Consider the following 26,220-nt stretch of genomic DNA (forward strand, 5'->3'; position numbering starts at 1 on the left):
GCATGGGCCTAAGCCAAACTGTCTGGGATCAGAGCCTGCCTCAGCCTCTTATCAGATGGATGAGCAAGCTATTTAACCTTTGTGGGCTTCATTTTCTCTTCTGTAGAAGGTGATGACAAGGTACCTACCTCCAGGATTGCTGTGAGGATGAAATGAATTATTAGATGCAAAATGCTTGGAACACTGGTCCCTGCACATATTTAATGTTCAAAAAAAAAAAATGTAAGCTACCATTTTCAGTGCTTACAGCCTCCTGGGCAAATATTTTTTAAAAAAGCAAATTAATTACTCAAGCTACATGATGGTGGAGATTCGCTGAAGTTTTCTTTCTAGATTACTCAATGTTTTGGGGTTAAAGGATTTAATTTTGGTGTCTCGGCTGCTACATTTGTGGTGGTGGCAAACATTTAAAAATAACCCATTAGCCGGGCGCGGTGGCTCACGCCTGTAATCCCAGCACTTTGGGAGGCCGAGGAGGGTGGATCACGAGGTCAAGAGATCGAGACCATCCTGGTCAACATGGTGAAACCCCGTTTCTACTAAAAATACAAAAAACTAGTTGGGCATGGTGGCGCGTGCCTGTAATCCCAGCTACTCGGGAGGCTGAGGCAGGAGAATTGCCTGAACCCAGGAGGCGGAGGTTGCAGTGAGCCGAGATCGCGCCATTGCACTGCAGCCTGGGTAACAAGAGCGAAACTCCACCTCCAAAAAAAAAACCCATTAACAAATGAGGACTTGTTCCTTAACCATGTTTTACAAATGAAAAACATTCCTGAAACCTGATATGCACAATGTGAATAACTAACCTGGCAGCATTTGGTGGTGGTGGTTGGTGTTGATGAAAAAAAATCTATTGACACAACAATGTAAATGTATCTAATAATACTGTGGAATGGTACATTTAAAAATGGTAAAAATGGTAAATTTTATGCTATATGTATTTCATCACAATTAAAAAAATGGTTACGGTTAACTGAAAGAAAAAACACAAGCTCAACACATTTTTAACAACTGTAATGAGTATCTGCCAAATGTCCAAGGTGAAAAGCTCAATGCAGAGCTCCATTTTCACTATTTATACATTTTTTTCCCAAGAGGAATGAGACGGTTTTAATGTAGGAGTAAGCCCATGTTTACCTGCCCCATTTTTACCATTTAATAGGAATAATATTTCTTAGAATGGGTTATAAATTTGAAAATTTAATCATTTACAACATGATTTTCAATGATTTCTTTTTTTTTTTTTTTTGAGTCGGAGTTTCGCTCGTTACCCAGGCTGCAGTGCAATGGCGCGATCTCGGCTCACTGCAACCTCCGCCTCCTGGGTTCAGGCAATTCTCCTGCCTCAGCCTCCCGAGTAGCTGGGATTACAGGCACGCGCCACCATGCCCAGCTAATTTTTTGTATTTTTAGTAGAGACGGGGTTTCACCATGTTGACCAGAATGGTCTTGATCTCTTGACCTCGTGATCCACCCGCCTCGGCCTCCCAAAGTGCTGGGATTACAGGTGTGAGCCACCGCGCCCGGCCCGGTTTCTGTTTTTTATATTCTTCTTTCTCCCTTTATGCATCTTAAAAACATGTAGGCAGTATTCATAAACAGCTGCCAAATAATGATATATCTTTCCACAGAAAGGAATACGAAGCAGCCATGTAAAAGTGATGATATATGTTCATGTTATGTTGATACGTGTTGGTTCTATTATAAAGTAATAAAAGGTTTCAGAAAACATGTATAAAGGGATCCATTTTTGTAAAAGGACCATCAAAAGTACCAATAAACCGAAATCCAAAATACATTCATAAGAAGATCTGGAAGGCTATAAGGTACTCAAGATGTTAAAAGTGGCTCTGTATAAGGGAATAGGTGGTAATTTTTCTATAAGGAATATGTATGTATTGTGCAATCCAAAACCTCATAGATGTTACAAAATGAAAAATTATAATAAAACAGGTAGCTTTGTGCTCCACAGGGTTTCTTACCTAACTGCAGTGTGGCAGCCAGCAGGGCATGAATGTAGACCGCAAACTGGGCCCGGATCCATTCGTCACCTCCCTCCCAGCCCGTGCCATCTAGGAAGACGTCATCCCGATTCTCAGTCACGTGCCTCACTAGGTAATCTGCGAACCTTAGGTCTGCAGTGGTTGGGTTAAGCAGCTTCCTGAGTTCTGGATCATGAATCTGGATCAGAGCTTCTTCTACCTAGAGGGTATCCAGGTACAAGTCAGAGTCTGGGCATTCACGCAGACATCCATGCCACACTTTACAGAGTAACTACAGGGAAGGTGGAGCTGGAAATAAAAAATATGAATAATAGCATTCTCAAAAGGTGAGTCTAAGAAAGAGGTTTGTACACTGAAGCTTTCTATTTATAAAATGCTCATTTTCTGTTTTTAGAAAATACACACTTAGAGAATTTTACATTATAAAAGTAATTCATGTAGATTGCAAATATTTAGGAAAATACAGAAATATATGTGAAAATCACCTTTATTTCACTAGCAGAAATGAACACATTTAACAAGTATAATTCCTTAAATACCTTTTCTTTTGCATGCAGATACTTTAGAATATTCTTACTATGTAATATTTGACATACTAAGAAATGCATTTAACTTACAGGTTAGTTTTGAAGTATAACAATAAAAGAAATTCCTATGAACCTACCAACCCACTACAGAACTAGAATGTAACCAAAAATGTTGAAGCAGCTCTGTGATCCTCCCATCTATATCCTCCTGTCTTGGAAAATGTATATGTATTTTTCTTCTTCAAATTTGGAACTGTAATAAATGTATCTTTGAATCCTGGACTTTTCATTCTATTATAACAATTTGCCCAAGAAGTATGTTTCCATACTTTCTGTCAGAAACTATAAAAGCCTTTTATTTTTTGTTTTTGAGACAGAGTCTCACTCTATTGCCCAGGCTGGAGTGCAGTGGTACAATCTCAGCTCACTGCAACCTCTGCAGCCTGGATTCAAGTGATTCTCCTGCCTCAGCCTCCCAAGTAGCTGGGATTACAAGTGTGTGCCACCATGCCTGGCTAATTTTTGTATATTTAGTAGAGAGAGGGTTTCACCATCTTGGCCAGGCTGGTCTTGAACTTCTGACCTCATGATCCACCCATCTCACCCTCTCTCAAAGTGCTGGGATTACAGGCATGAGCCATTACACCTGGCCTTTTTTTTTTTTGGAGACAAGGTCTCACTCTGTCACCCAGGCTGGAGTGCAGTGGTACAATCTTGGCTCACTGCAACCTCTACCTCTCTACCTCCCAGGTTCAAGTGATTCTCCTGTCTCAGCCTCCTGAGTTGCTGGGACTACAGGCAAGCACCACCACGCCCAGCTAATTTTTTTGTATTTTTAGTAGACATGGGGTTTCACCATATTGGCCAGGCTGGTCTTGAACTCCTGACCTCAGGTGATCCACCCACCTCAGCATCTGAACGTGCTGGGATTACACGCGTGAGCCACTGCACCAGGCCTCATAAAATTTCTTTCTCAAAAATTATTTCAGCCTGGGTGCAGTGGCTTACGCCTGTAATCCCACCACTTGAGGAGGCCAAGGCAGGGGGATCATCTGAGGTCAGGAGTTCGAGACCAGCCTGGCCAATATGGGAAAACCCCATCTCTACAAAAATTGAAAAAATTAGCTGGGCGTGGTAGCAAGCACCTGTAATCCCAGCTACTCGGGAGGCTGAGGCAGGAGAATCACTTGAATCTGGGAAGCAGAGGTTGCAGTGAGCCGAGACCATGCCATTCTACTCTAGCCTGGGCAACAAAAGTGAAACTCTGTCTCAAAAAAGAAAAAAAGATTATTTCAATTGTAAAATAACAATTTAAATTTCTTATATATTGATGTCAAATATTTATGCATAGTTTCCCTCTTGGTATCAAGAGCATTCTAAACAGGCTAGAAGGATTAAAATTACTTAAACCACAAACACATTTTTAAAATCATGAGGTACTGGTAGGCCCAGTTGCCCAGATTGGTATCCTGGTTTACCCATTTACTGGGTGTTTGATATTATACAAATCACTTAATCTCTCTGTTCCTCGGCCTCTGCAGTGTAAAATGTGGATAGTATAGTGCTATTGACTGGGTTGTTATGAGAATTAGACCAGTTAATACACATAAAATACTTACATGACATGCAGTATACAATTATTATCATTTCTTGTGTTGTTACTATACATTCATAACTGTAGTTAAGAAAGGAAAACTGGGATAAGCAGGGCCAAATACACACACTCACACATAAACGTACTTCCACAATGGCATCACTGAGGTGTTTCTGTTGTCGAAAAAGGATGTTAGTAGCTCCAGCAACAAATCCCCGAACGGTGACATCGGAGAGAAGATGATGCTGCTGCAATGCCATGTAAGGCAAACACAGATATCCCTGTGAATTAGAAGAGTAATAGAAAATATCAGGAAAGTAAAAGGTTACCTTTCTCTTTAAACTTGAGAGGTAACAGTAGGAAAAGAAACTCCCATTCTTCCTGCCCTGTAAGTCAGCTAATCTTGGACTCAATAAAATAATAATCCAGGGGAACTTCAAGTTTTGACTGTAATAAGTCCAGTTAATGATTAGCCAATTGTCTCCATGAATGGTCAAATCTTGCCAAGGTGGTTTAATATGAAGGCTGTCTTTCTTGATCACTTTGTTCCTGTTTAATTTAAAAGCCTCTACAGAAACTAATGAATGAAACCTTTTCATTTGGGAGATGAAGCATTGCCCCTGTTAACAAGTACATTGTTTAGTTTAGTAGAAGGCTGTTAAAAATTTAAAATACATGCATCTGCACGTAAACACTCCAAAGTACTATTAGGAGAATAGGAAAGCACTGCATAGCATTTGTTATATTGTACTATGTTAAAAATCATGCACAAAGATTTCAAGATATTTGCTACTAAATATTTAAAACAAAAATGACACTGGTAGTATTTGTATATTTAATTAATTTCCATTTGAATTTTATTTGAAAACAGCATTTGCTCCACCATTTTGGGATGGTCTTGCTCTGTGACCAGACTGGAGTGCAGTGGCATGATCTCGGCTCTCTGCAACCTCCGACTCCCTGGTTCAAGCTATTCTCCTACCTTAGCCTCCCGAGTAGCTAGGACTGCAGGCAAAAGCCACCACGCCTAGCTAATTTTTGTATATATATATTTTTAAGTAAAGACAGAGTTTCACCATGTTGGCCAGGATGGTCTCAATTTCCTGACCTCATGATCCACCTGCCTCGGCCTCCCAAAGTGCTGGGATTACAGGCGTGAGCCACTGTGCCCAGCCCACAAATTGATATTCTTTATTGCAACTAGGGGAGCACTCTGTGTAGCTAATAGGTGGTTGTTAAACACTGAATATGAAAAGGAAGACTTTCAAAAGTTAGAATATATGTCTAGTAATTTGGTTCTATTCTTACTCTTGAAAATGTCTTTCCTTGCTTGATCACACCCTAACTAGCAGCAGCAGCAAAAATAAATCCATGTCTTTGCATCAGAGATGCTCAGTACAGAGCTTCTCAACCCAGGCTCCTCATTCAGAATCAGTATTATGTTTCACAATAACAACAAAACTAAAAAGTATGTTTTAAAAAAAATAAGGTCAAAGCTTTTAAAAAATATTTTAAAATCCTTTAAAAATGTATAAATATACATGCCTTTTGGCCCAGCATTCTACTTGTAATTTATCCTACAGTGTCCTAGAAATATATCATGTATATTATATTTATGAAAGTAAATGTAATACCAAAAGATTAGAATCCAAACTGTTCATGAATAGGGGACTAAATAAATGTTCATCCATAGATTGAACCCTGCAGCCATAAATGATGTTCATCTCCAAAGAATATTATGGGCTGGGTGTGATGGCTCATGCCTGTAATCCTAGCACTTTGGGAGGCCGGGGCAGTAGGATCACTTGAGGTCAGGAGTTCGAGACCAGCCTGGCCAACATGCTGAAACCCTGTCTCTACTAAAAATTCAAAAATTGTCCAGGCATGTTGGCGGGCACCTGTAATCCCAGCTATTCAGGAGGCCGAGGCAGGAGAATCGTTTGAACTCAGGAGGTGAAGGGTTGCAGTGAGCCAAGATCACACTGTCGCACTCCAGCCTTAAAAAAGAAAAAAATATTATGTAAAAAAGAATCAGGGGGCTGGGCATGATGACTTACATCTGTAATCCCAGCACTTTGGGAGGCCAAAGTGGCAGGACTGCTTGAGCCCAGGAGTTCAAGATGGGCCCAGGCAGCATAGTAAGATATTGTCTCTAGAAAAAAAATTAAAATTAAAAAGGTTAGGAGTGGCAGCTCATGCCTGTAATCCTGGCACTTTGGGAGGCCGAAGAGGGCAGATTACCTGAGGTCAGGAGTTTGAGACTAGCCTGGTCAATATGGTGAAACCCTGTCTCTTAAAAAATATAAAAATGAGCTGGGCATGATGGTGCGCACCTGTAATCCCAACTACTTGGGCGGCTGATGCAGAACTGCTTGAACCCGGGAGGCGGAGGTTGCAGTGAGCTGAGATCACACCACGGCACTCCAGCCTGGGCGAAGAGAGCAAAAACTAGGTCTCAAAAAAAAAAAAAAAAGAATAAAGGTCAAAAATGGGCACATTATGCCACCATTTGTAAAAAGGGAGGGGAAAAATATACATTTGTTTTTGCATAGAATACCCCCAGAAGGAAACATAAGACAGTGACAATGTTGGCTGCCACTAGAGAGGGCAGCTGGATAGCAGGGGATGGGATGGAAGGGAGACTGTATTAGCATTCTTGTGGTTCCAGCTACTCAAAAGATTGAGGTAGGAGGACAGCTTGAGCCTAGAGGTCGAAGCTGCAGTGAGCTAAGATCATGCCACTGCTCTCCAGGCTGGGTGACAGAGTGAGACTCTGACACAAACAAGTTGTACCATTACCTTTAATCATGATCAACTTTTAGTAATGATCAACTTAGCCTACATTTAAATGTATGGTGACAAAAAGAGCAAGGGTCCTTTCACACAAAGCAGCCTCCACGCCCAAGCCCACTCCTGCCTTTCCACTTTTCTAAGCACTTAAACTTCCATATTTGAAACTACAGTATACAGAGGTTTTAAAAACCTCCAAAGGGGCCGGGCGCAGTGGCTCACGCCTGTAATCCCAGCACTTTGGGAGGCCGAGGAGGGTGGATCACGAGGTCAAGAGATCGAGACCATCCTGGTCAACATGGTGAAACCCCATCTCTACTAAAAATACAAAAAATTAGCTGGGCATGGTGGTGCGTGCCTGTAATCCCAGCTACTCAGGAGGCTGAGGCAGGAGAATTGCCTGAACCTAGGAGGCGGAGATTGCAGTGAGCTGAGATCGCGCCATTGCACTGCAGCCTGGGTAACAAGAGCGAAACTCCGTCTCAAAAAAAAAAAAAAAAAAAAAAGAAATAAAAATAAGCTCCAAACATATTATTGATGATATACTTGTACACCCATGTTTTGTAGCAGCATTATTCACAATAGCCAAGAGGTAGAGGCAACCCAAATATCCAATGATCGATGAATTGATAAACAAAATGTTGAACATCTATACCATGGAATATTATTCAGTCTTAAAAAGGAAAGAAATCCTGTCACATGCTACAACATGGATGAAGCTTGAGGACATTATGTTAAGTGAAATAAGCCTGTCAAAAACACACAAATACTGTATAATGCCACTTATATGAGGTACCTAAAGTAGACAAATCATAGAAAAAAGAATGGTGGTTGCCAGGGGCTGGACGAAGTAGGGGAAATGGGGATTTGTTCATGGGTATAGTTTCAGTTCTGTAAGGCGAAAATCTTTTGAAATCCGTAGCACAAAAGTGTGAATAATAGTTATCACAACTGAACTATATATTTTAAAATGGTAAAGATCGTAAATTTTGTGTTTTTACCATAATTAAAAAACAAACAAAACCAAATCTCAATGAGGGGAATCGGGTAGAACTCTTCTGAGCGGGTCAAGGAGCTGCAGAAGAATAGTGTGCCTTCTTTCACACAACTCAGAAGGGGTCAGGAAGTGACTGGGATCAAGGGCCATTTTCTCATTTCTTCTCTAGTCAAGGATGATATTAACAAGTGTGGTTACAAACTGGTAGCCTCCATCTTGCAGTAAGGTCAATTCTCTCCAAAACTATCTATGGTCTAAATGTAATGGCTATCAAAACCTCCATCTGTGTAAGTATGTAACTATGAACTGGAGAAGCTAATTCTAAAACTGATGAGGAAATGCCAAGGGCTAAGAAACTCTTGAAGAACAACAATAAGACAGAAGGCTTTCCTCTCACCAGCACCACTTACGGGTCATTAGCACAATGTGCAGACTGACATAGGGACAAATATACTAATGGAACAGCAACAAGAGTCCAGAAACACACACTTCCCCAAGCAAACACAAAAATCAATTCCAGGTAGAGAAAAACCAAAATGTGAAAGTCAAAACTATAAAGCTTAAAAAAAAATAGGCCACGTGGTGGTTCATGCCTGTAATCTTAGCACTTTGGGAGGCTGAGGCGGGCGGATCACCTGAGGCCGGGAGTTTGAGACCAGCCTGACCAACATGGAGAAACCCCGTCTCTACTAAAAACACAAAATTAGCTGGGCGTGATGGCACATCCCTGTAATCCCAGCTACTCAGGAGGCTAAGGCAGAGGAATAACTTGAACTTGGGAGGTGGAGGTTGCAGTGAGCTGAGATTGTGCCGTTGCACTCCAGACTGGGCAACAAGAGCGAAACTCTGTTTCAAAAAAATATATATATATAATTATATAAATATAAAAATATATTTTAAAATATTATAAATATATATTAATTATATATTTTTATACTTTTAATATTTATTATATATATTTTATAGTTTATATATATTTTAATATATATGTATTTTAATTTATATTTAATATGTATGTATATTTTTAATACATATATATTTAATATATATTTTAAATACATATATGTATTAAAAATATACATACATATTAAAAAAATATATATATATATATATATATGAGAGATTGTCTTTATGATCCTGAAGTAGGAGCGGATTCCTTATACAAGAATCCCAAGGGCAGGTGCGATGGCTCATGTCTGTATTCCCAGGACTTTGGGAGGCTGAGGTAGGCCGATCACCTGAGGTCAGGAGTTCTAGACCAGCCTGGCCAACATGGTAAGACCCTGTCTCTACTAAATATACAAAAATCAGCCTGGCATAGTGGTGGGTACCTGTAATCCCAGCTACTTGGGAGGCTGAGGCAGGAAAATTGTTTGAACCTGGGTGGTGGAGGTTGCACTAAGCTGAGATAATGCTAACATACTCTAGCCTGGGGAACAGAGTGAGTGAGACTCTCTCTCAAAAAAACAAAACAAACAAAACTCAAAAAAGAATTCCAAAGAACTTGTTTATTCACTCACTATAAGGGGAAGAATCTAGCTTTTAACGCATACTATGCAAAAAGAAATCCAAATAGCCAACAAGTATATGAAAAGATGTTCAAGCGCAGTAGCGATTATCAAAAAACGCAAACTAAGAGCCACACAATATCATCAGATTGACTAAAACTAGTCTGACAATATCAAGTATGGGGAATGTGGAGGAATAGGAACTCTGATACATGGCTTATGAGAATGGAAACTGTTATAACCACTTTAGAAAATAATTTGGAATTATCCAGTAAGGCTGAAGGATACTCATTTTCTATGATCAAGTATTCTTTTCTTTAGGCATTGGATCCTAGAGACACTCTGGCATGTATACCGCAAGATCCCTAAACAGGAACTTCACAGCAGCATTATTTATAGTAGCCAGAAACTGGAAAAAATGTAGATATCCATCCATAGCAGAAATGATGAACTGCAGAATAGTCATATAATGGGACATTGCCAGGGAATAATAATATACAGCTTCATGCAAAACATGGGTGAAACTATAAACAATGCTGAGAAAAAAAGTTCTCTGAGTATCCCCATTTTTCTAAGAAAAAGACAATGTTATTTTTCTTAGAAAAGACAATGTTATTTTTTTTCTTCTCTTTTCTCTATTTCCTCCTATTCCCCACACCCTACTTAGCTCTTTAGAAATGCAATTTCTAAATTTTACCTCCCTTTTTACCTCCCCTTCACCAGACACTCCCTAAAGGGCAAGTTCATCTAACAATGTGCTTAACAGCTCTGCAGTGGGAACTCTTACCCACCAGGAGACTGCCTAGAGATACAACAGTCAATTTACAACACAGAGTGTCCATCAGGAAACTCTACCATCTGGAGAGTTTCAGAGTTTTAGCCACCCTACAACCTACTTCTGTCCATGAAGATGCCAACTTTACCACCCGGTAGATAAGGCACTGAAGTACATGAACCTCCACCTGCTTGGTTCCTCTTCCGTGTGACATTTATGCCAGGCACACTTTTTATACTTCTTATAAAAAGTACCCACTTCCTGCTCCAAAAGTGAAGCAGGACCCTTAAGGCAGGAAGCTTATACTTCTTCCCCTAACCTAGCTCTGGAATAAGTCACTTTATACCACACCTTGCTCTTGTTAATTGGACTCTGCAAGCTCCAAGGACTGAACCTGCATTTGGTTACAGTTCCACTTAAAATAAAATTCATAAACATATATCTCTGACTTTTCAGAGTCAATTAGGTTATCTGCAGGTTCGTTAAACTTGAAAATGACAATCTGCAAGCAAGTGAGCCAACTATAAACTTAGAAGCATTCATTCATTCATTCATTTTTTTGAGAAAGGATCTAACTCTGTCACCCAAGGCTGAAGTGCAGTTGGCACAATCTCAGCTCACTGCAACCTCCACCTCCCAGGTTCAAGAGATTTTCCTGCCTCAGCCTCCCAAGTAGCGGGGACTACAGGCACCTGCCACCCCACCCGGCTAATTTTTACATTTTTAGTAGAAAAGGGGTTTCACCATATTGGCCAGGCTGGTCTTGAACTCCTGACCTCAGGTGATCCACCTACCTTGGACTCCCAAAGTATTGGGATTACAGGCTTGAGCCACTGCGCACGGCCAGAAGCAATATTTAAATGAGTTTAATTTGAGTAGCAGGTAAAAGAATAGTTTCCAACTACACATATACTTTTAACTGTTTCATAAATCTATGACTTTAAAAAGTTAGGGATTGGGCCAGGTTCAGGAGGTCGAGGTGGGTGAACCACTTGAGCCCAGGAGTTCGAGACTAGCCCGGGCAACATGATGAAATCCTGTTTCTACCAAAAAAAAATGCAAAAATTAGTTGAGTGTTGTGGTACACGTCTGTAGTCCCAGCTGCTTGGGCGGCTGAGGCGAGAGGATCATTTGAGCCTGGGAGGTCAAGGCTGCAGTGAGCTGAGATCATGACATTGGATTCCAGCCTGTATGAAAAGCAAAACTCTGTCTCGAAAATAAATGTTACAAATAAAATGAAATTTAAGGGAATTCTAAATTAAGTCATCTTTTGGTGGAGGTAACTATTTTTTTTTAAAGTACCAGATATAATAAAAACCAAATTAAAAAGTGACTACTGCTCTTTTAAAAATTTAAAAACTCAGCAGAACAGAACTTGAAATCATCTTCCTTATCTCTCAAACACTGAAAGTCACATTTCTTTGGTTACAGACTGAGGTAACTTAAAAAAAAATTAAATGTAAAAGCAATTTTATTTTTATTCTCCATTCCCAGTGCTTCATTTGACTAGCCTTAAACATTACTATTATTATTTTGGCAGGGTGTGGTGGCTCACACCTATATAGCCCCAGCTACTTGGAAGGCTGAGGCAGGCTGACTGCTTGAGCTCAGGAGTTCAAGACCAACCTGGACAATAAGACAAAACCCATCTCTACCAAAAATTAGCTGAGCGTGGTGGCATGTGCCTATAGTCCCAGCTACTTGGGAGGCTGAGGTGGGAGGATCGTTTGAGCACGGGAGGTAGAGGTTGTACAGAGCCGAGATTGTACCATTGCATTCCAGCCTCGGCAACAGAGTGAGACTCTGCCTCAAAAAAAAAAAAAAAAGATTATTATTAATTTTATTTTTTAAAATAATTATTTGTTGAGATGAGGTCTTGTTCTTTTGACCAGGCTGGAGTGCAGTGGCGTGACCATGGCTCACTGCAGTCTCGACCTCCTGAGCTCAACTGATCCTCCCACCTCAGCCTTCCAAGTAGCTGGGACTACAGCCACATCCCACCATGCCCAGTTAATTTTTGTGCTTTTAGTAAAGACGAGGTTTCACCATGTTGGGCAGGATAGTCTTGATATCTGGACCTCGTGATCTACCTGCCTTGGCCCCCCAAACTGCTGGGACTACAGGTGTGAGCCACCATGCCCAGCCCCAGCTAATTTTTTAATTTTTACCTTCAGTAGAGTCAAGGTCTCACTATGTTGCTCAGGCTGGTCTCAAACTCCTCAGCTCAAGTGATTCTTCTGCCTTGGTTGTGTTAAAGTTTTTAAATTGACAATAATTGCATTGAGGTAGTTTCTAATTAGGGTTCCATTATAGTGACGACTCAATTTTACTAAATAATGGCAATAATCTCATAACTGGAAAAAAGGGAGAAAGTTGATGCATGAGATTAAAGCAGGTGGGACTCCGAGCTCCAAGGGCTCCAGTCCTTTCTGGCCAGTCCTCCACTAACTACTTTGTTCCACTGTGCAGCCAATTCCCAAACATTTTCAGTGGCAAGATGGGAAGACTTACTATCAGGAAAGAATGGAAGGAAAGCCCTCAGAATTGTCTTTTTTTTTTTTTTTTGACAGGGTCTTGCTCTGTCACCCAGGCTGGAGTGCAGTGGCATGATCTCAGCTCACTGCAACTTCTACCTCCTGGGTTCAAGTCATTCTCCTGCCTCAGCCTCCCCACTGGGATTATAGGCGTGAACAACCACATCCAGCTAATTTTTGTATTTTTAGTAGAGATGGGGTTTTGCCATCTTTACATTGCTTTGTTTAATGTGTCAGCAACATGACAAAGCCAAAATCCCTCTCCAGTTAATTTCCCTCTTGATATCATCACAGTAGTAAAAATTAGAGGTCAAGTGGGTGAAACAGCAAAGTCAGGGCTCCAAAAGGTACGGGAAGTCATAACACAGTTCAGAAAGCCCATAATTTGTGGCTACTTGCTTTACCAGTAGTCTGAGAAACGTGAGTTTTCTCCCCAAATTCTTAAATTACAGTTTTAAGAAATGGCATTGGATTAATCATGAAATCAGTTAAGATAATTTCAGAATCCCAAGCAGGTCACAAAATGAACAAAGATGACATTCTATACTAACTATTCACCAATAATGACTATGGGCAAGTACATTTTTGCAAAGCTGGGTAAACTCAGAGAGAATTTATTGAGGAATATAGGAAAGGAATAAATACATTGTTTAAGCCAACACTACCCATCTTTCTTTTCCACAGAAAGTTTTACTTCGTGGATACCAGACAGTATTCAGGGAAAAGAGAATACTTTGTTCTGGTAACCGGAAAGGTGGTGCATCTGCCTTTCATGGTACACTGCAAGATCACAGATGGCAAGAATTCAGAATCTAGTAAGGTGCCTGGCACATGGAAGGTCAATAAATACAGCTGGTGCTCCAAATCTGTGGGTTCCACATACCAGATTTAACCAACCTTGGATTAAAAATATTGAGAAAAATAATAATACAAAAGTTAAAAACCCCAGCATAATAACTATTCACATAGCATTTACATTGTATTAGGTTTTATAAATAATCTAGAGGTGATTTAAAGTATTCAGAAGAAGCCAGGCACAGTGGCTCACACCTGTAATCCCAGCACTGTGGGAGGCTGAGGCAGGTGGATCACCTGAGATCAGGAGTTCCAGACCAGCCTGGTCAACATAGTGAAACCCTGTCTCTATTAAAAACACAAAAATTAGCTGAGTGTAGTGGTGGGCACCTGTATTCCCAGCTACTCAGGAGGCTGAAGCAGGAGAATTGCTTGAACCTGGGAGGTGGAAGCTGCAGTGAGCCAAGGTTCTGCCACTGCACTCCAGCCTGGGTGACAGAGTGAGACTTCATCTCAAAAAAAAAAAAACAAAACAAAACAAAAAACATATGGGAGGATGTGGACAGGTTATATGCAAATACTATGCCACTATATAAGTGACTTGAACATTCTCAAATTTTGGTATGGGGGAAGTTCCTGGAACTAGTCTCCCATGAATAATGAGGGATAACTGTACTTACAGAATAATAAATGAAATAGTTTTTTTTTTCCTGCTCTACTTTGAAAAACAATTCATAAATAGTAATAAAAGTATTTCTACAAAGGATGAAAAACAAAAAATCCAAACAGTGTAGCTTCCAGAATATGTCTCAGCATCTGTGTACTTTATTTTTATATACACACAGGGTCTTACTCTAAAGTCCAAAGTTCAGGCTGGAGTACAGCGGCACAGTCATGGCTCACAGCAGCCTCAAAGTCCTGGGCTCAAGAGATCCTCTTGCCTCAGCCTCCCAAGTAGCTTGACTACAAGCATATGCCATTATCTCCAGAAAATTTATTTTACTTTTTTGTAGTGATGAGGTCTTGCTTTGTTGAACATTCTGGTTTCTAGATCCTGGTTTCAAGCAATCCGCCCTGCCTCGGCCTCCCAAAGTGCTGAGATTACAGGTGTGAGATGCTATGTCCAGCCCAGTGTAACTTTTGATCCAGTGAAGTTGACTGCTTCATCTTAATGCATTATTGACATTAAGAAATGATGTCCTGAGAAGATGTGATTTAAAGATTCAATTTGATTTACTATATTGCATTTAAGTTATTTAAAAATTTCAAATACATTCTGAATGGTTTTTATAAAAAGATAGTGTTACAACACATTTAGCCAAGACACTATATCCAAATGAAGTTTACTAATACATTAAGTACACTTATGTATATGTATTAAGTATACTTAGTAAATACATATGTATACTTATTTTAGTTATAACATATCACTTACATAACTTATTACTTATATAACTTACAACACTTATAAGGGATATAAGTTAGACATCTAAGCTTTTTTCTTTTAAAATTATAGTATGTTAATATATATAGGCACTTCTTTTTATTGTACTTCACTTTATTGTGCTTTTTATAAACTGAAGGTTTATGGCAACCCTGCAACTAGCAAGTCTATCAGTGCCATTTTTCCAACAGCCTGTGCTCATTTCCCTGTTTCTGTCACATTTCAGTAATTCTCACAATATCTCACAAGTTTTCCTTATTATTGTATTTGTTATGTTGATCTGTGATCAGTGATCTTTGATATTATTACTATAATTGTTTTGGGGTGACATGAACCACGCCCACATAGACAACAAACTTAATAAATATTGTGTGTGTTCTGACTTCTCCACTGACTGGCCATTTCCGTCTCTTCTCCTCTCCTCAGGCCTCCCTATTCCCTGAGATACAGCAATATTTAAATTATGCCAATTAACAATCCTACAATGGTGTCTAAGGGTCTAAGTAAAAGGAAGAGTCTCACATCTTATTCAAAATAAAAAGCTAGAAATGACTAAGTTAAAAGCCATGTCGAAAGCTGAGACAGAAATCTATGCCTCTTGCACCAAACAGCCAAGTTGTTGATGCAAAGGAAAAGTTTCTGAAGGAAATTAAAAGTGCTACTAAATGTACTTTTTTTTTTACCAGTGAACTCACAAACGGTAAGAAAGTGAAACAACAGCCTTATTGCTGATAAGCAGAAAGTCTGAGTGATCTGGATAGAAGATAAAAAACCAGATAGAACATTCCCTTAAGCCAAAGCCTAATCTGGAGAAAGGCCCTAACTCTCTTCAATTCCATGAAAGCTGAGAGAGATGAGAAGATGCAGAAGTATGAAACCAGCAGAGTTAGCCCACAATGTTTAAGAAGCTGCCTCTATAACATAAAAATGCAAGGTGAAGCAGCAGTGCTGATAGAGAAGATGTAGCAAGTTATTCAGAAGATCTAGCTAAGGTCCTTGATGAAGGTGGTTACAGATTTTGAATACAAAAGATTTTCAATAAAGACAAAACAGCTTTCTATTGGAAGAAGATGCCATCTAGGACTTTTGTAGGTAGAGAAGAAGTAAATGCCTGGCCTCAAATCTTCAAGCACAAGCTGACGCCAATGATCATTTACCATTCCCCAAATCCTAGGTCCCTTTAGAGTTATGCTAAATCTCCTGCCTGTGCTACAGAATGGAACAACAAAGACTGGATGACAGCATATCTCTTTATAACATGGTTTACTGAGTATTTAAAGCCTACTACTCAGAAGAAAATAAAAAAAGATTCCTTTCAAAATATTACTGCTCATGACAATGCATGTGGTCATTTAAGAGCTCTAATGAAGATACACAAGGAGAAACATCCACTTTGGAGCCCATGGATCAAGGAGTCATTTTGACTTTCAAGTCTTATTATTTAAGAAACACATTTCATAAGGCTATAGCTGCCACGGATACTGATTCCTTTGATGGATCTGGGCAAAGTAAACTGAAAATCTTCTGGAAAATATTATTCTAGATGCCATTAAGAACATTTGTGCCTTTTGGCCTGAACTGCCATCTTCCAGTAATTCGCCAAAATGACGAACACAAAGGGAAAGAGGAGAGGCACACGATACATGTTCTCTAGGCCTTTTAGAAAACATGGAGTTGTTCCTTTGGCCACGTATATGCGAATCTATAAGAAAGGTGATATTGTAGACATCAAGGGAATGGGTACTGTTCAAAAAGGAATGCCCCACAAATGTTATCATAGTAAAACTGGAAGAATCTACAATGTTACCCAGCATGCTGTTGGCATTGTTGTAAACAAACAAGTTAAGGGCAAGATTCTTGCCAAGAGAATTAATGTTCGTATTGAGCACATCAAGCACTCTAAGAGCCGAGACAGCTTCCTAAAACGTGTGAAGGAAAATGATCAGAAAAAGAAAGAGGCCAAAGAGAAAGGTACCTGGGTCCAACTGAAGCGCCAGTCTGCTCCACCTAGAGAAGCACACTTTGTGAGAACCAATGGGAAGGAGCCTGAGCTGCTGGAACCTATTCCCTATGAATTCATGGCATAATAGGTGTTAAAAAAAAAACACAAAAGACCTCTGGACTGTAAAAAAAGAACATTTGTGATTCAGAGGAGGAGGTCAAAATATCAACATTAACAGGAGTTTGAAAGAAGCTGATACCACTCTCATGAATAACTTTGAGGGGTTCAAGTCCTTGGGGGAGATTTGGTGGAAATAGCAAGAGAATTAGAATTAGAAGTGGAATCTCAAAATGTGACTGAACTGCGGCAATCTCGTGATAAAACATGAATGGATGAGGAGCTGCTTCTTGTGAATGAATAAGGAGAGTGGTTTCTTGTGATGGAGTCTACTCCTGGTGAAGATGTGAATGTTGTTAAAATGACAACAAAGGAGTTTTATTCATTTATATTTAAATAACAAATTAAAAATTATTTAATAATTGTACTTCACTTTACTGTACTTTTTACATAATTATTTAAACTGTATTCACTTCGTTGTTTTTAAAATAATTATTAAATTTTAAATAATAAACATTTATTATTAAAAAAAAATAGAGTCTCCCTGACACCCAGTCTGGAGTGCAGTGGCATGATCATAGCTCACTGTATCCTCAACCTCCCAGGCTCAACTGATCCTCCTAACCTCAGCTTCCCAAGTAGCTGGGACCACAGGCATGAGTTACCACATCTGGCTAATCAAACTCCTGGCCTCAAGTGATCCTTCTGCCTCAGCCTCCCAAAGTTTTGGGATTACAGGCATGAGCCCCTGTGCCCAGCCTAAAGTATTTTTAAATTAAGATATGTACATTAAAAAAAAAAGACCTATTGCTACAGCACACTTAACAGACTATAGTATAGTGTAAACATAACTTTTATATGCACTTGGAAACAAAAAAAATTCCTGAGACTTACTTTATCGCAGTGTTCTGCAACTAAACCACAGTATCTCTGAGGTATGCCTGTATTTACTGAGTGCAATCAAGGCTTTCTGAACTTCCTTAATTCTTTAAGGAGAAACCTTAATAATTAAAATAGACCCAAGACAGTGACTGTGCATGTGACTCATATCTACTAAGTTTCAAAACATTTACCAATCAAAATCCCCTGTACTTCCCTACAGACTTATACAATGGCCACAGATGCCACGGTACCATATAGTTGGTATGTTATTTTACAGTTTCAAGGAAAATTTTCCACCTGAAAATGTGTTGAATACCAAAAATTCAGAAGTTATACTCTAAAAGGATTTTTCAAATTATTTAAGGAATTCAATAATAAACATTACACTTTACCTTTGTGAAGATGGCCAGGGGCATGCCATACTGGTCCTCTTCCAAACCGGAAATGAGCCCTGGTGTCAGGACCACCTGCCCTGTATTAGCTTGAGGTTGTACAGTAATTGGAAGACTCTCTGAGGGAACAGAGTCCTTTGGAAATAAGTTTGTCTGGTCTGATCCCAGCTGTTCCCTTTCTTTCAAGTTGGGGTCCTCTAAAACACTAGGATCCAAGGTTTCCCAGTCACTTTCTGAAGACTCTGGAGATGGGCGAGATGGAGGTTTCAAATATTGATTGGTATCATTGGGTTCCTGCCCTTTGCTGCTGTCTTCTCCTTGGAGCAAAGGCTCTTCAGTCTTCACGACAGCATTTCCTCCATGGTTTCCTGCCATTACTTTCCTGACAGTTCCCAAGTTGGTATGTGAAATGTCAGAAGTGGATGCAGAAACAAAATCATCTGCACGTGGGTTATTTTCCTGAAGCCCACCATCTTCAGACATACTCTTCCGGGGTCTATACTGAGAACAGTCACTGAGACCATGTTCAATCATGCCTAAAACATGCAATATGGAGAACAGCTTGGCTTATAATAGAGAAGAAAATAAGAGCTATATATTTTATTAGTAGACTCTCCTATAAAACTGAATAAGCTTGCACACATTTCAATTAAAAACAAAAAGAACAGAAAGAAACCCAGATAAAAGAGAGAAACCTATTTCTAAAAGGAAAATATCATATTAAATTAGAAATGACAATCTTAATGAGTTTATCTTTGAAAATTTTATTACTGAAAGTTTAAGTTTCAGTATAAGTTAAACAAAAGAAAGAGTAGATACTGCTGTTTTCTTACCTGGAAAAAGGGATAACACAGTCATCAATGCACCCACCAATTTATTCACTGGAGAAATATAAAAAAGAACCTGAAATGGAGTAAATCAAAATCAAATTAGAAAATCCATGAAGCAATCCATAATGATCAAGTAAAAAAAAGGGAAAAATTCTTTATATAAGAATAACAGCTAATAAACATAGAAGTAATGATAGAAAATCACCATTTAGCATCCACCATGATTTAGGTACACATTCCACAAATGCTAAAACTACTATGAAAGGTTGCTGGGCAACAAAATATTCACAATGTCTGAAATTTATCATTCTATAGATTACCTATTAAAGTGGCAACCACCACCTCAATCAAATGAGCAAACTTCACAACACCAATACTGCTACTACAAATAGTTACAGGACTCCTAATATCACGTCCTGACAGAGACACACCACTACCTGTGTAGGATTCTTGCTAAAAAGGTTTAATCTGAAACTAGCCACAAGAAAACAAACAAATCTCACCCAGAACACCAGTCTGGATTATTTTTAAAATGACAGTCTCATAAAATATAGAAAGAAAAGAACAAACAAAAAAAGAGAGGTGGTAGAACTGTTTGAAATAAAATAAAGCTAGTGTACATGATCCTTGACTGGATCCCAGATTGAAAACAACAATCAGGCCAGGTGTGGTGGCTCATGCCTGTAATCCCAGCACTTTGGGAGGCCAAGGCAGGAGGGCTGCTTGAGGCCAGGAGTTCAAGACCATCCTGGGCAACATAGCAAGACCCTATCTCTATTCTTTAAAATAAAAAATTATATAATTTTTTTTTTTTAAAAAGAAAACAATAATTAGCTACAAAGGATATTATGACATCTGAGGAAATCTGAAAACGGACTGTATGTCAGATTTCACTCATCTCAATGTTAAATTTCTTGAATGTGAAAATGGTATTTTGGTTATGTCGGAATATATTCTTGACCTTAAGAAATATATCCTGAAGTATTTAGGGGTGAAATACCATAATGTCTACAAATTACTTCCAAGGTATTTTGACTTAGGGGAAAAAAAATGAACATATATAAAGGAATATAGACTGAGTGTGTTGGCTCATGCCTGTAATCCCAGCACTGTGGTCCAAGCTGCTCAGGAGGCTGAGGTGAGAGAATTGCTTGAGCCTGGGAGTTAGAATTGCAGTGAGCCATGAACGCACCACTGCACTCTAGCCTGGGCAACAGAGCAATACCCTGTCTCAAAAAATGAAAAGAAATTCAAAGTGTTCTGTGGCTGGATGGGATGGAATGATGGCTGCATAATATGAATGTACTTAACACTACTGAATTGTATACCTTAAAATGGTTATGATAATAAATTGTATGTTATGTGTATTTTATCAAATTTTAGAAATCAAAAAATTTTTTTTGAAACACCACACTAGTATGGTGGGTTCATTTTTAAAAAAACTTTTTTTTTCTGTGTGAAGGAATACATATTTATTAATTTATTTTGAGATGGAGTCTTGCTCTGTCACCCAGGCTGGAGTGCAGTGTTGTGATCTTGGCTCACTGCAACCTCCTCCTCCCGGGTTCAAGCAATTCTCCCGCCTCAGCCTCCTGAGTAGCTGGAACTACAGTTGCTTGCCACCACACCTGGCTAATTTTTGTATTTTCAGTAGAGATAGGGTTTCACCATATTGGTCAGGCTGTTCTCAAACTTCTAACCTCAAGTCATCTGCCCGCCTCAGCCTCCCAAAGTGCTAGGATTACAGGTGTGAGCCACCATGCTCGGCCAAGAATTCTTATTAAGTTGTTTAGGAGGAGGTATTATTCCTGCCGACAGTTATGACTGAGGCAGTAAATAACCCAATTACTGTTGGCAGTTCCCTATACTACCAGGGAAACTAGGCTCTGGAAAAAGCCGGAACTGCGCACTGTAGAGCAAAGAGATGGAAAAATCTTAGGCACTTAATTATGCTATGGACCCACTGAGTCAAACAACCGTGAAATCTAAAGTGAGCCAATACATGTCCTTTATCATTTAAGTCAGTTTATAATTGAGTTTTCTGTTGCCTCCAGAAAGGCCATATGAATTTACACTTCTATGGCAGAGACAAGAAAATGTGCTTCAGCTCACCACATGATAGGCAAAAAGTATCTTAATACTTTATCAATTTTATGAAATAATGTAAAAAAAAAGTCAATAAAAGTTAAACACTCCATCTTTCCTTTCATCCCTTAGGATCTTACCTTTTTTTCAAGAAGAATTAGTTTAAATAGGATTAAGACCTGAAAAAGGAAAAAAATGTTTTATTGAAATGAGCAACTCAAGCCTATAATTCATCTTTTTCCCTAAAACATAGCCATAATCAATAATACTAAATAATTATAGCATTTTTAAAAGTACATGAAAAATTATGAACTTATACTGAGAAATTAAATATTACCTGTGTACTCTTAAAAATATGAGAATCACTTAAATTGCTAAGTGAAATTATTTTTTCTTGAAGTGGTGGTACCATTTTTGCTTGAGGTATTTATAAGTATTAAAGGTCAGGGCATCCTGACCTTTAAATAAATATTTATGGATATCCAGAGTGTCCACATAGCAGGTGCTCAGTAAATGTTTGTTAAATAAACAACATGTTTATATCCTAGTCAACATCTGCTTTAATAATAAAGATCAGAAGGTATAGGTATGTACAGACGGTTTACTGAAAAATGCAACATTCTCAGGGCAACATATAAAATATTCTGCAAGATCAAAACATATTTCTTTCCACTCTAATCTCATGATAGATGAAATTGCAAAAACAATAGAAAAAATTACCCTATCCTACAAGGAAGTAAACAGTATTTGTACTCTTTTAAATTTCTATGATGCAAAGCACTACCAACACTTCTAACTTTGTGTATTATGAGACCAAGTACATCTTAGAACTAAGGCATGGTATGCCACAATCTGCATTCAATTTAGCACACTGAATTTGGAAGTCAAATGAGTACACTAAGAACAGTGTTGGCTATTTTACTACTACACATCATAAATTTATTTAAGTAAGGTACCATACCTTGTGCCGAAAATGAAGGACAAGATCTCGAGGTGACAGACCTACAATGTTAACAAAAAAGCTAAACTGTGACCACAATGTAATGTTTTTGCTGAAGAAAAGTTATTTTCCTCTTAAAGAAAGGTTTAAAAAAAAGTAGAAATAGCCGGGCATGGTGCCTCACGCCTGTAATCCCAGCACTTCGGGAGGCCGAGGCGGGTGGATCACGAGGTCAAGAGATCGAGACCATCCTGGTCAACATGGTGAAACCCCGTCTCTACTAAAAATACAAAAATTAGCTGGGCATGGTGGCGCGTGCCTGTAATCCCAGCTACTCAGGAGGCCGAGGCAGGAGAATTGCCTGAACCCAGGAGGCAGAGGTTGCAGTGAGCCGAAATCGTGCCATTGCACTCCAGCCTGGGTAACAAGAGCGAAACTCCGTCTCCAAAAAAAAAAAAAAAAAAGTGGAAATATGCAAATACTCAAATATTTATGTACTATTTGATTAGGTATACATATACTCAGAAAGAGTACTGTTCAGTACAACTTTCTGCAAGGATGAAAATACTTTAAACCTGTCTTGTCCAATACAGTAGCCACATGTGGCTACTGAGCAATTGAAATGTGGCATGTGTGACTGAGACAAATAGACTTAAATTTTATTAATTTTAATCTAAATATAGACAGCTATAGGTGGCTAGTGGCTACTGTTTTGGACTATGCAGGTCTAACACATTTCCCTCTTCTACAAACATAAACTACACGTTTAGAAATGATATAGCTTATATTATCACGGCAATCAATGATTAAACATGTTTTTTGTCACGACACTTCATATGTCATTGTTTCTGAAACACTGTCTTTTCTATCATCTATCTGAAACAACACAGTACAAGAGAAAATAATTTAAAGAAACGTGTTCTCAGAATAAGACCTCATATTACGCAGAATAATAGTTTACATTATACATACGATTGCAATCATAAACTACCACAATTGGCAACTGCATGCTGAAATTAGAATTGAGTGAACATAAACCACTATGTGATTAAAAAGTTTTAATCGGCTGGGCGTGGTGGCTCATGCCTGTAATCCCAGCACTTTGGGAGGCCGAGGCGGGTGGATCACGAGGTCAAGAGATCGAGACCATCCTGGTCAACATGGTGAAACCCCGTCTCTACTAAAAATACAAAAAAATTAGCTGGGCATGGTGGCACGTGCCTGTAATCCCAGCTACTCAGGATGCTGAGGCAGGAGAACTGCATGAACCCAGGAGGCGGAGGTCGCGCCATTGCACTCCAGCCTGGGTAACAAGAGCGAAACTCTGTCTCCAAAAAAAAAAAGTTTTAATCACAAAAATGGGTATTTATTGAGTTGCCCACTGAATATCTTGGCTACCAATGGATATTCTGAGTTGTCAAGCTAGTATAAATTAAATAAAATCCACAATCTGAAGAATCTTAGAATAGAAAAGAGCTGAGGAGCTCTCTCTCTCTCTTGCTTCATCTGTTATGACAGAGAATTAAGCTAGTCAGCTTTAATGCAAGGAAAAAGAAAAACAATACAAAACTTCCATTACTATCCTAAAAGGTAGAAATTCTAGCCTGGGTACCATAGGGACATCTTGTCCCTACTAAAAATAAAAACAACTAGCTGGGAGTCCTGGCATGCACCTGCGGTCCCAGCTACTTAGGAGGCTGTGCTAGGAGAACTGCTTGAGCCCAAGAGGTCAAGACTGCAGTGAGCCATGATCATACCACTGCACTCCAGCCCGGGAGAGTGAGACCTTGTCTAAAAAAAAAAAAGGCAGAAATTTGCCTTGTACATTAAAAGTTGTAAATCTGCTTTGTTCTAATATCCTTCTCAGTATAAACACTGGCAAAGAAGATATTTAAGGAAGAAACAGCATCAAATGTTGAATTTAGATCCCACAGAGAGATGTAATTCTAATCAAAGTTTTACATGCAACTCAGTTTGCTAAACAAAAAGAAATGAGGGAATCTCTTTTAACTTGTAAGTCAATTACTTACCAAGATATACTTGGGATCCTTCCAACGAAGCTCCTCCCAAGGAACTATTCATATGTTCATAAAGCTCCTATAAAATATAGATTGAATTTAGCACATTTTACTATCATTTTGGATCTGAATTAGAAATACGTTGATCAGAAAAAAGTTGGTTCCGTAACTGAGGTAGTTTGTTCTGCTAGGCACTAAATTTAAAGACAATCAAGCTTCTCTGCAACCTTGCCAGTTCTCATTTCTCTTCTGGAGATGAACAATATCAGAAGAGATGTGGGTAGTGAGTATGAAAAGCTATTCCTTTCTCCTTCTACATGTTAGAGCATGATTCACTCACATAGTGGTATGAATTCCTATTATAAATTCCCTCTGCTTCCTTGCTAAGTCCATTTTCAGTAAAATAATCATGTGGTTTTTCTGGTCTATGTATTGGGAGCTAGGAATGGGAAGCCTGATATATAAAAATACTGTGCAGTTTATTAATAAGATAAGCAAATTTATGGAATTAATGCCATGGCAAAAGGGCCATTATCCACTAAGAGAAGCATTACTGTTACAGTTATTTGTAGTCATTATTTCCTTTAAAAAAAAAAAAAAAAAGAAAAGAAAGAAAGAAAAGCAAGTTTGGTTAAATTTAGTATTTGGGCACATCCTGGTCCTTCAACGTTTTAATGCAAATGTGTATTCACAGTAGAACATCTTTCTTAAGCTAATAAATAATTACCCTTCACAGTATTACTGACAAGATTTACTTGATTCATGAGTCTATCTTTAGCCAAACACATATACAGAGGGGTAAAAAGTTACCTTTAGAATGGAAATTTGGGAAAAATCCTTCTCTTCAAAATATGCATGTGTAATAAGTTGAAGTTTTGCTTGAAGTAAGCCATAAAGAGGCTTAAAGGAAAAAAGAAATTACCATTAGGTTGATAATAGTAAAACAAACAGAACCCCACAACTTTCTAATTTGAATAGAACAGGGAGAAAAAGAGTTAGTAACTATCAACTGTAGTGCCGTATTATTCATAGCTGAAAGCCATGAAGATATCTGTTCTTTGGCTACAGTGAAAAGTACCTGAAACACAGTACAGTGCTTAAGAGTGTGGGCTCAGACTTGCTGGGCCTGGCTCCACCACTCAGCTCTGGGAACTTAACCTCTCCACCTCTGCTTGCTGATCTGAACATGGGCATATGAAAAGAGTACATCATATTTGACTGTTTTAAGGATTAAACAACAGGTAAAAGCACTTGGTAAAAAGTATCTGACACAAAGAAAGCACCCACACATTAACTGTTACTATTATATGATGTAAAACATATTCTAATTCTGCACAGTTTTGCTAGCCTGTAGCAACAATTAATCATCCTTATAGCAGCCTGTTTTTATATCTATTTGAACATTCACGATTACATTTAAGTTCATTTCCCTTTTTTGTCCTCTGTGGAGGCTTACAACAACTAGTTTGTGTCCTTTATCATAATATTGTTTTATATATTTGAGCAAAGTTATCCCTTTATCCTTATTTCTCTATTTAGGATCTTCTACCATTTTCATCTTTTTATTATAGCGTTCTTTTCCAGATGTTTTCTCATGTCTATGTCCATTTCAGGATGCAATGACCAATGATGTATATATACTCTAATTAATTAAAAACAAGTAACATTGGAAGAGTATCTCCCAGTATCCCTGTTAATATATTATGATTTCCATCGAAGTATAAAATCATTTTATTTTTATACATAGACTTATTGAAGTCTAGACCAGAAGAACCACAAGACCTTTCGAGTAAGCTACCCTCTTCCTATCCCTTGTGTCTGTTTTAGCGACAGATAAAACTGATTTTTTTACCCCAATTTTATCACTTAGTAGTTACATGTCTGTAGAATTACACATTTTTTCTCTGAGCTATGTCTTTATTTATAAAATGAGAACAGTAGTAAATATGTCTCAACATTGTTATGAGAATGGAAATGACAATTACACATAAAAAGTGTCTGGTACAGAATTAATGCCTGATATATAGGCACTCAATAAATGGCATCT

At 38.6% G+C, this 26,220-nt stretch overlaps 2 protein-coding genes across 5 annotated transcripts in view; one reads left to right on the plus strand and one right to left on the minus strand.

The window, feature by feature from the left end:
* The window catches only part of AVL9 (AVL9 cell migration associated), an 80,182-nt gene that overhangs the window by 15,278 nt on the left and 38,684 nt on the right, over positions 1–26,220 (minus strand). For 3 of the 4 annotated variants that reach the window (XM_064380471.1, XM_012461308.3, XM_012461309.3), the window contains exons 5-12: positions 24,984–25,073; positions 24,186–24,252; positions 22,177–22,217; positions 21,356–21,394; positions 19,134–19,203; positions 18,301–18,836; positions 4,259–4,405; positions 1,983–2,202 (exon numbers count right to left, since the gene is read on the minus strand). In XM_064380471.1, coding sequence (XP_064236541.1) covers positions 1,983–2,202; positions 4,259–4,405; positions 18,301–18,836; positions 19,134–19,203; positions 21,356–21,394; positions 22,177–22,217; positions 24,186–24,252; positions 24,984–25,073 — 1,210 coding nt within the window. The remainder of the gene's footprint in view (positions 1–1,982; positions 2,203–4,258; positions 4,406–18,300; positions 18,837–19,133; positions 19,204–21,355; positions 21,395–22,176; positions 22,218–24,185; positions 24,253–24,983; positions 25,074–26,220) is intronic. The other variant, XM_012461310.3, reaches the window with a different exon arrangement.
* LOC135276525 (large ribosomal subunit protein eL21-like) lies at positions 15,537–17,643 on the plus strand. Its single transcript, XM_064380480.1, has one exon. It carries the CDS (start codon positions 16,572–16,574, stop codon positions 17,052–17,054), a length of 483 nt encoding a protein of 160 aa, XP_064236550.1. The 5' UTR covers positions 15,537–16,571; the 3' UTR covers positions 17,055–17,643.

The sequence above is a fragment of the Aotus nancymaae genome, unplaced genomic scaffold (genome assembly GCF_030222135.1).
Source record: "Aotus nancymaae isolate 86718 unplaced genomic scaffold, 86718_ANA_hifiasm-v0.15.2.pri h1tg000025l, whole genome shotgun sequence".
Lineage (NCBI taxonomy): Eukaryota > Metazoa > Chordata > Mammalia > Primates > Aotidae > Aotus > Aotus nancymaae.

Excerpts from the sequence above, each read along its gene's own strand:
- LOC135276525 (XM_064380480.1), top strand. The coding sequence starts at position 16,572 with ATGACGAACACAAAGGGAAAGAGGAGAGGCACACGATACATGTTCTCT.